A 10,998-nucleotide genomic window follows, 5' to 3' on the forward strand; every position below is an offset into this window, starting at 1 on the left:
GATTCGAACCCGCCACCTTAGGTGTATGTGGCTGGCGCCTTAGCCACTTGAGCCACAGGCGCCGAGCCCATCTGTCCTCTTTAAAGAATATTCTATTCATGCCTCTTGCCAGGTGATACATCCCAATATATGAGATTATTGGGTCTGTTTTTGTTGACTATTTTAAGTTCTCTGTAGATCCTCATTATCAAGCTTTTGTCCAATTCATAATATGCAAATATATTTTCCCATTCTGAAGGTTGTCTGTTTGCTTTGGTTGTCCTTAGCTGTACAGAAGCTTTTCAGTTTAATTAAGTCCCATTTGTTTATTTTTGTTATTGTTATAATTGCCACAAAAGTCTTCTTCATAAACTCTTTCCCCAGGTCAATATCTTCAAGTGTTTTTCCCACATTTTCTTCTAGGATTTTTATTGTTTCAGGCCTTAGATTTAAATCTTTTGTCCATTTTGAATCAATTTTTGTAAGTGGTGAGAGGTGCAGGTCCAGTTTCAGTCTTTTCCATGTGGTTGTCCAGTTCTCCCAATAACACTTATTGAATAGGGATTCTTTTCCCCAATGTATGTTTTTGTTTTGTTTATCAAAGATCATGTGACTGTAAGATACTAGTTTCATCTCAATGGTTTTCTATTCGGTTCCAAATGTCATTGCCTGTATTTTTATGCCAATACCATGCTATTTTGATCACTAAGGCCTTGTAGGATGGCAAAAAGTCTGATAGGGTGATACCCCCAGCTTTGCTTTTATTACTAAGAATTGCCTTCACTATATGGGGTTTCTTCTGGTTCCATACAAAACAAAGAATTATTTTTTCCAATTCTTGAAAGTATGGTGATGGTATTTTAATGGGAATTGCACTGAATCTGTTGATTGCTTTGGGTGGTATAGACGTTTTCATAATGTTGATTCTTCCCAGCCATGAGCGTTCTTCCATTTGTTAACATCCTGTACTATTTTCTTAGGGTTTCATAATTTTTGTTGCAGAGGTCCTTCACCTCTCTTGTTATGTATATGCCTAGGTATTTCCTTTTATTTTGGAAGCTACTGTGAAGGGAATTGTGTGTGTTCTTAATTAGATTCTCATCTTGGCTGTTACTGGCATATACAAAAGCTACTGATTTATGGACATTGATTTTATATCCTGAGACATTGCTTTATTTTTTTTTTTTTTTGAGACAGAGTCTCACTGTGTCACCTTTGGTAGGATGCTGTGGCATCACAGCTCACAGCAATCTCCAACTCTTGGGCTTAAGTGATTCTCTTGCCTCAGCCTCCCAAGTAGCTGGGACTACAGGTGCCCACCACACCACCTGGCTATTTTTTTGTTGTAGTTGTTACTATTGTTGTTTGGCAGGCCTGGACTGGGTTCCAACCCACCAGCCCGAGTGTATGTGACCAACACTCTAGCCGCAGAGCTACAAGTGCCAAGCCAACATTGCTGTATTTTTTGATCACGTCTAAGAGTTTTGTGGTTGAGTCTTTGGGGTTCTCTAAGTATAAGATCATATCTTCAGCAAAAAGCAAGAGTTTAGCCTCCTCTGCCCCCATTTGGATGCCCTTTATTTCCTTCTCTTGCCTGATCTAGCACTATGTTGAATAGTAGTGGTGATAGAGGACAACCTTGTCTGGTTCTAGTTCTCAGTGGAAAAGCTTTCAGTTTTACTCCATTCAGCATAATATTATCTGTGGGTTTGTCATAGATGACAGGTATACATCATATTCTATAGGTATAATTTCTATTCTTTTAATTCTGCTAAGGTTTGATTTGTATCCTAGGATGTGGCCAATTTTGGAGTACATACCATGGGCTGATGAGAAAAATGTATGTTCTTTAGCTTTGGGATGGTGTATTCTGTGTATGTCTATTAATCCCATTTGTTCCAGGGCCACATTTAAGTCTTTTGTATCTTTATTTAGTTTCTGTTTAGAGGATCTGTCTAGTTCTGTCAGAGGGGTCTTAATGTCCCTTATTATTATGGTGTTATATTGCTCAGACCCCTCCAGGTCTGTTTCATAAATCTGGGAGCATTTAAGTTGAATGCATACATATTTAAAATTGAAATGTCTTCTTGTTGTATTATTCCTTTGACCAGTATAAAGTGATGATCTTTGTCTTTCTTAACTTTAGTTGCTTTAAATACACTTGTATCTGAAAATAAGATTGCAACCCCTCCTTTCTTCTGATTTCCATTCGCTTGGAATACTGTTTTCCATCCCTTAACCCTGAGTTTTGATTTGTCTTTCAAGGTTAGGTATGTCTCCTGGAGACAGCATATGGATGGCTTGTGCTTTCTTATCCAATCAGCCAGCCTGTGCCTCTTCAGTGGTGAATTCAGTCCATTGACATTTATTGAAAGAATTGGTAGGCTCGGCACCTGTGGCTCAATCGGCTAAGGCGCCAGCCACATACACCTAAGGTGGCGGGTTCGAATCCCCAGCCCGGGCCCGCCAAACAACAATGATGGCTGCAACCAAAAAAATGGCCAGGCATTGTGGCGGGCGCCCGTAGTCCCAGCTACTTGGGAGGCTGAGGCAGGAGACTCGCTTGAGCCCAGGAGTCGGAGGTTGCTGTGAGTTGTGAGGCCATGGCACTCTACCCAGGGGGATAGCTTGAGGCTCCGTCTCAAAAAAAAAAAAAAAGAAAGAAAGAATTGGTAAGTGTGGTAGAGTTCTGTTCATCTCATTTTGTGAGAGTCAATTGTGTAATTTTATCCTTTGCACCATTGTGGAAGTTAAGTTTTGACCTTTAGCTTCCAGGTGTTTACTTTGGGTGAGGTCAATTGTGATGGTCAGTGTTGAGAATAGGTCTGATTATTTCCTATAGAGCTGGTCTTGTTGGGGCGAATTTCCTCAGTACTTGTATATGCACAAAAGATTTGATTTCTCCATTTTGAAGCTTAATTTAGGAGGATACAGAATTCTGGTCTGAAAATTGTTTTGTTTAAGAACATTGAAGTTGAATGACCACGCTCTTCTGACTTGGAAGGTTTCAGTTGAAAAGTCTGCTGTCATCCTAATGGCTCTGCCTCTGTAGATCAGTTGGTACTTATTCCTGGATGCTTGAAGAATTTTTTCTTTCATCTTGACTTTGGACACGTTCATTACAATGTGTCTTGGAGAGACTCTGTTTGAGTTGAGATGACCTGGGGTACACTATCCATCAGATGGGAGTGTTTCAGGGTCGTTAGTAAAACTTGGGAAGTTTTCATTGATGATAATCTCCAAAGGGCTTCTATTCCTTTGGGACAATCTTCTTCCCCTTCAGGAATCCCTATTATTTGTATGTTTGAATGCTTCATGGAGTCTTGTAGTTCTCTAAGTGCCTGTTCTGCTTTCTCTCTCTTCTTTTCTACCTCTTAACTACCTTGGTTAACTCAAAAACTTTATCCTCTAGCTCTGAGGTTCTTTCTTCTCTATGGTCTAATCTACTTTTGATACTTTCTACTGTATCTTTACATTCCCTGATTGTCTCCTTCATTTCCTAAAGTTCTGCCTTATCCTTTCTATATTCTACATATCTCTCATCTGATTTTTGGTTCTGTCTTTCCATTTTCTCATCTATTCCTTTTATTGTCTTTATCATCCATATTTCAAATTTACTTTCTCCCAAATCCATTAATTCTTTATAGGTGGAGTCTTCTGCAGTAGCTACCTCATGGTCCCTTGGAGGAGTTCCTCTGTTTTGGCTTTTCATGTTGCTCACATTTTTGTATTGCTTCCTCCTTATGTGTTCTTTCTTCTTGTTCACTCCTTGTCCTCCTTTTGCTTTGTTTCAAATTACCTTGTCTCAGAGCTTAGGTCTTAAAGTGGCCTCAGCCTGAGCAAAGCCAAATAAATAGAAATCCTTTCTCTTGATGACAATATGTTGCCAATATGTCACCAGGACACCTGGTGGCGCTGTGGGTTTTTTAGGAGACAAAGAGCACAGCCCCCACTCTCTACTATCTTTATTCCTTAGTTGCCTCCATTGATCACCTGATTGTTTCCTCAGCATTCAGCCCCTACTGGGTTGGGATCTTAAAGCTCACAAGAATCTTTCAGGGGCAAGTATCACAGTGCCCCCTGATTCCAGCTCCTATAGGGTAAGAAAGTCCCTCAGCCTGTCCCAAGAGTGGTGTTTTCATCCCAGAATGCAGAATTAAGACCCCATGCTTTAGTCCCCTGCTAAGACCTTCCCATTATGGCTACCTCACCAGCTACCAAAACCATGGCAAATCCACTCCAGCCAGCATTCAAATCTGGTTACTATATACTGTTCGAGTCCGCCCACTCTTCCAAGGTTTCCACTCAACAAGCAGCTTCCCCCAACAACTGAAAACTCCAGAAAGGCTTCCTCCCTTCCTGACTTCCATCAGGGGCCAGCCAATCCCAGCCAGTGGCAATCAACTGCCCAATTCATCAGATTTCTACCAGTCCAGATCATACACTGTATTCAGCTCACCACCTCCTTGCTGCACTTCCTAATCTATGACTGTGGGCAAGGTCATCAGGCCAGGCATAGCTGGGTTCTCTGTTTTTCCCCCAGTTGTTCTAGGAGAGCTCAGCTGAACAATCCTTGTGGCCCACCATCTTGCTCTGTGCCCCACTGTGTGATCTTTTATTCCTAACCAATCACCTTCCAGTTACTCCTTGATAACCCATATGCTTAGTTATGAAAGTGTGAGTTTTAAATTGGGTTATTTGCTTTCTTCTTTCAGATCTGTAAGAGCAAAGCTAAAGAATCTCAGCAGTATTATCATAGCTTGGCTGTCCGCCAGAGTCTGGCTGTCCATTTTAACATCCAGCAGGACTGTGGTCATTTTCTTGCTGAAGTCCCCAATCGTCTGCTTCCCTGGGCAGATCCTGATGCCCCTGAAAAAGAAGAGGATGAAATGGAAGAGAGTGAAGAAGAAGCAAAAGGAGAAACTGATGGGAAAAACCCAGAGACCTGTTCTGAATCAGAGTCATCCCAGAAAGAAAACCAGGGAGCCATGAGCAAGAAACAGAGAAGCCACGTTGTGGTCATTACCAGAGAGGTTCCCTATCTCACTGTGGCTGATTTTGTGCGAGACTCTTCGACCCAGCATGGGAAAAGCCCTGATATATATGAAAGGCAAGTATGTTTGCTGCTCTTACAGCTGTGCTCTGGCCTTGAACACCTCAAACCCTATCATGTTACTCATTGCGATCTCCGCCTGGAGAACCTGTTGCTTGTCCACTACCAGCTAGGGGGAACCGCCCAAGGTCTGGGGCCTGCAGAGCCCAGCTCCACCTCGTCTTGTCCCACAAGGCTTATAGTGAGCAACTTCTCTCAGGCCAAGCAAAAGAGCCACCTGGTGGACCCCGAGATCCTCCGGGACCAGTCTCGCCTCGCCCCAGAAATCATAACTGCTACCCAATATAAAAAGTGCGATGAGTTCCAGACAGGCATCCTCATCTATGAGATGCTACATCTGCCCAACCCTTTCGATGAGAACCCAGAGCTGAAGGAGAAGGAATACTCGCGAGCAGACTTGCCACGCATCCCACTCCGCTCCCCCTACTCCCGGGGCCTGCAGCAGCTGGCCAGTTGCCTCCTGAATCCTAACCCTTCTGAGCGGATCCTCATTTCAGACGCCAAAGGCATCCTCCAGTGTCTGCTTTGGGGCCCCCGGGAAGATCTTTTCCAGACTTTCACAGCCTCTACTAGCCTGGTGCAAAGGAACAGCCTGCTCCAAAACTGGTTAGACATCAAGCGAACACTGCTGATGATCAAGTTTGCTGAGAAGTCCTTGGATAGGGAGGGCGGGGTGAGCCTTGAGGACTGGCTTTGTGCTCAGTATTTGGCTTTTGCCACCACAGACTCCCTCAGTTGTATTGTGAAAATTCTGCAACATCGTTAATGTATTCTGGATGCTGCTTTTACTACATGTTCACCACCTTCTTGTCACCCATGCACTTCCCCTTCCTAATACTCACGCAGAATTCAAGGAAAGAAGAGAGACAAACCTTCCGTCCCTGACCATGAACAAGATCCAATAAGAATGGTTATTCACAGCTTCAAATCAAGTGAGAAGCTAAGTCTGTCTTAACTTTACAGAAATTAAACTTCACCAATGTGCAGCTGCCATCTCCTTAAACACCTTCCATCCTAACTGTCCCACAAATACAGGTAAAAAATGAGAATGCACATCCTTGAAGATAATAGCTTCTTTGGTATGAACTCAGTAAACCAGTGAGCTTGTCCAGTTCCTCTGTAATTCTGATTATCACCTGTCTTTTCAGCACCAAATATTTATTCTCCCTAGCAATAGACAGACTTAACCAATCTGTGCCATCATCCAGTAAGTTCTCACAACACTCTTCCTTTAAGGTATCAATAAACTGATTGTCTTATCAGGCAGAACTGCCATCCTTAGCATAAGCCCAGTTTCGGTTACTGGGCCCTGTATCCTTTGTTCCAGCAGGGAGTAGAAAGAAAAGGAGAGATCCCATCCTTTGGTCATAGACCTGTCTTCATTTCTGTTATCTGTCAGTGTGTGCACGGCATGGAAGACAGCCCTAATAATCTCCCTTCTGCTGCCACTGCCTGCTTCTCTTTCACCTCTACTCTGTCCTCACTTGCCATTGAAGTTTGGATTTATCAGCCACTTGTGGCCCATTATAGAGCTGACCCAAAGTGGTGTCACCAATGCCTCAGCAGGGTGGAGTACAGTTCAGATCTTATAAATAGCTGGCAGGACATGAAGAGATGATTTTCTCACATGTGCAATTCTCTAGGGACCATCAGGGAACAGAGTTTAAAGTACCATTCTTTGATTATTGTCAAAACGGTCATTGGCAGCCAGGGCTGGTAATGCCCAGATTACAGTTTTACCCTGAGCAGTAATTGGCCAGCTCCCTCCTATTAGTAGCCAGTGTTAACTAGTCTACCAAATGCTGTAAACAACCGTCTGGATGAAACAGCTGTCGGTTCAGCTCTAAGATCTCCTTACAGAGCACAGCAGAGTGGGCTATTGGGGTAGCCATAAGCAGGGGGAGGGGAAGAGACTGCTGATGTGACTGCTGACTGCCTCAGAATGTTGACCTCTTCTAGAGAGACTGCCTCCAGTGTAAGTGGCACATTGCTCCTATGACTTTCTAAAATGGCTCTCGAGGACAGCTCATGGGAATTGTGTTTGCTTGAGGTGGGTGACTAAGAGCTGTTCACTGTGTGTGGAGCCTGTGCTCCTCTCCTATGGATATATGTGCAATTTTTGTATGTATTTTTTTTAGCTGTATATTACAGTGTTTGTGTTACAACTTCACCTGAAGCGAGAGCTACAGAAACCCTCCCCTTCTTCCCTTGGCCATGTACTTGGGCTAAGAGATGAGTATTCCTTCCACTGGCGTTTGTGTGTATGTGTGCTCATGCTTATTTTATTCAAAACTGTGAGTCTCTGTTTACTTCAACCTTGAAATCCCAAGAGTCACTCAAACAGCGTGAATGTGTGTACACTTGTGTCTCCATGTGTGCGTGCACATGCATGCTGAAGAAGGGGCCAGGTCTCTGAGGGAACAACCTGTGGCAGGGTTGACAGATGTGTTCTCTGCACCTAGTCGGTGAGGGAGCCCGGGGGCCCTTCATCTGCCAGCACAGAGTTTTCTGAAAGCCAAGACTGTGCAGTATTACTTAGATAGCACATTAGTGGCCTTGGAAATTTTTTAACTTTTAACATTTTTACCAACCTTTCATGTGATTCACCTATATCAAAGAGGATCAAGAAAGGAGAAGAATGTATTTTATTGTGCTCTTATTATTTTTTTAAGAGAATGGGATATGGGAGGCTACACATGGAAGATGTCTTTATCTCCCTAGCCAGCAGTATAGAACTCCCAGGAAAAAGGGCAGGTTGGCCCACAAGGAGTCTTGCCTCCTCTAACCAGCGTACAGGGCTCTGCCCTTGGGAATGGCCGTGGAGTGGGCATGCTGCTGCCAGATAGCAGTCTACTCTCGGGGTCCTGTGGCATGGCTGCACCTCACCTGGCAAGTTGGTGTTTGCTTCGTTATAGCATAACCAATGTGCACATAATTCCTTGCCTGATTACGCACTGAAGTGGCAGCACGCAGACCACTGACCATGTCAGCCAGCATGTTCCCTTAAACTCCTCCCTTATACTAATGGTTTGCATATTGAGACGTACCTTCTCAATGCCACTCTTGTGGTGCCTTGCCCATGTAAATTTGAATGTTGACTATTTAATGAGGGTACATATTCGATGCAAAATGTACCTTGGTTTTTCTCTTTGTTACGTCTCTCAGTATCTTTCTCTTTACTTTTTTCTATTATGACTTGGATCCAGTCTCCATTTAACTCCATAATAAGCATGGACACCTCCACTACCACTGTCTTATAGCACTGGTAAACCAAGCACCTCTTCACATTGGATGTGTTTAGTACTGTTTTTATATTCAAATATGTTAAGGGCAAAAGATGAATGCCAAGTAGTCAGAGAAGGTCCTCAAGCTTCCCAGAGACAGGTGGCTAAATTAATTTTTCTCTGGGTGACGGCCAAAGAATGTGAGGTGGGAAGGAAAGAGGGTATGAAAGGTTAGAGCAGAATAGAGAAATGTTTTTCTAAGCAAGAAGGACTATATCAAATGGTCCTCAGAATATTTTTCCATAATAATGAAATTCAGTTAAACATTACCACAAATATTTTACATTTTTATTTTAATTATAGTAGGAACTTTGAATTTATTCATCAACTGGAAAGAAATCCTACCCCTCTGTAGACACAGATACATACACCCACACATACCCATTTTGTGTGTGTGTGTATATATATATATATATATATATGAGTTTTGATTGTGACTAGTATAGCACTTTAATTTTCTCAAATAACAGCAATTTATTGCCTTCAATATTGATTGGAATGTTTTTCTTTTCTATTGAAGTTTTTATTATAGATTCTTGCATTTATATTGAGAATCTGAACAATTAAGCTCCTATTGGAACTTTTCCTAAGCCACATGAACAATCTCTTTGACATTTTGGGTACTGGAGAAACACGACTGTGACTAGAGTAGCCAAGAGCAAGACTGAATGTGTAGCAGAGTGCCTTGTTAGAATGGTGACCCAGTCTTGGAAGGAAGAGAGTCAGTGGAGATTCCACAAAGAGGGCTAGGACTTCAGGAAGCCCCCCTTGCTGGCTGAGGAAAGCCCTTTTGGCATATGTGCCCTAATGTGTTGCTCAGAAGCAAATTCATGAAGAATAACAATAGGGTGAGAAAAAGAACAACTGTAACCTGTGGAACAGCCTCGTACCATGAATGAGATCCACCGACCCCTACTAAGTTAGAATTAGAAGTCAGGAATATGGCAAAGAGTTTCAAGATTTGCCCTTAGATGAACTGGGTGAGGTCTTAGGGGGCAGAGAGACACAAGCACCCTCCTACTCATGTTAATGGCTGAAAGTAAAATGTTTAGATATAACAGTTGGAGTCACCACCCATTGTCAGATAAAGTGAGGTCCAGTTTTGCTTCCAAACTCAGAATAAAACTTGTGAACATGGAAAATTTTAATAAGAGTTTTAAACCTCTAGAAATATTATTGGCATTTCTAGGAGTAAAACTACTTAAAATTACATTTTAAAATTTCTAGTATTATAAAATCTGCATGAAAAACCTTTGGGGTCTAGTAAATAGTAGAGCATAGGAAGATTGCACCCAATTTCTCAAATATGAGTTATGAATAATTTTGTGCTGAGAAGTAACCTGATATTTGGTTTACTAGTAACTTGCAGTTAAGATTTTTCTCTAGGTTTTACCAGCAGTGGTCTGAAAAACTAGTCCCCAAAATAGCGATAGCTTCAGGATTCTGCATTATATTTCAAGTGACACTAGATATGTAAATTAAGGAACTTAACTCCTTGGGCCTACTCTGGCATGCTTTTCATTCCCCTCACTAGTTGATAAAGATTGAAAATTCTGATCCAGCCTAATGAGAGAACAGGATGGCTGCCCACGAAACCAGGGTATTAGTTTTACCTCATTGAAGCTCACATTCTCAAAGGCCCAAAGTGTTGTGCCGAGGCAAATCCAAGTGCTGCTCTTACTGATGAAGTCCAGCTGTCCAGGCTTATAGCAGCACCAAAAGGGAAGATTCCGTGGACCAAAAGTGATGCCATAAAAGAAGCCAGAAGACCTGAATGCAAGATCCTAGGACATTATACCAAAGAAATCAAGCCTTTTTATCCCTATGCTTCTAAGATGGCAAAGGTGAGTCATGACAGATACTATGGGAAGGGAATTCACATACATTCCATGTCGAGGTATTTGGCTACTAAATCCCATCTCAAAAAGCACCTGTTTTTTTTAAGAAGTCCACTTTGTATATTAGAAGAAAAAAAGAAGATGGTAATGATGATGAGAACCCTGGACAGATACAAAGCTTCCCAAATTTAAGAAGGAACTATTCTGTCTCCCCTTGACATGACTGTGGCTGTTGCTCAAACCTCAGCTTGGGAACACCATATCCATGTGATAATGAAAGCAAGGGATTTTTTAAAAGAGACATGGTAGTTTTAATAGGTTTGTTTTAAAAATTCTTGGGAAATTTCTTAACAAATTACACTTGTTTTATAAACCTTCTTACAGAGTTGTTTACCATTCATCATCACCATCACTTAATATTTGGAAGTGCCCAGAATATACAAGGTGCTATACAGCTGTTAAAACACTCTGTCCACACAGCTGTTTAAAATTAGAATAGGTTTTTGCATAAGCCACTGCTGGAAGCTTTCCCCACCCACGCAGGCTGCAGGGGCCTGCATTCTGAATGTCCCTTTACATGGTTCCACTCCAGTGAGCCTCTGAGTTTAGCCCAGCATCTCATCTCCACCCATCCCATTTTTTTTTTAATCAAGAACGTTTCAGGGAATCAAAAGAGGTTGGAAATATTTTAACCTAGCAGAAGTACAGAGTCATATATTTTGCTATGAATATTATTATAGTATAGAAAATCCACTTAGCCTATTAGCATGTGGATAGGATGTGT

General features: G+C 42.1%; 1 protein-coding gene across 3 annotated transcripts in view; it reads left to right on the forward strand.

The window, feature by feature from the left end:
• The window catches only part of PEAK1 (pseudopodium enriched atypical kinase 1), a 306,357-nt gene extending 299,095 nt beyond the window's left edge, over positions 1–7,262 (forward strand). For all 3 annotated transcript variants that reach the window (XM_023510010.1, XM_023510011.1, XM_003784540.3), the window contains one exon: positions 4,695–7,262. In XM_023510010.1, coding sequence (XP_023365778.1) covers positions 4,695–5,858 — 1,164 coding nt within the window. In that variant the 3' untranslated portion in view covers positions 5,859–7,262. The remainder of the gene's footprint in view (positions 1–4,694) is intronic.
• Positions 7,263–10,998: the final 3,736 nt, after the last annotated feature.

The sequence above is a fragment of the Otolemur garnettii genome, unplaced genomic scaffold (assembly GCF_000181295.1).
Source record: "Otolemur garnettii isolate 467f Iridium unplaced genomic scaffold, OtoGar3 scaffold00011, whole genome shotgun sequence".
Classification (NCBI taxonomy): Eukaryota; Metazoa; Chordata; class Mammalia; order Primates; family Galagidae; genus Otolemur; species Otolemur garnettii.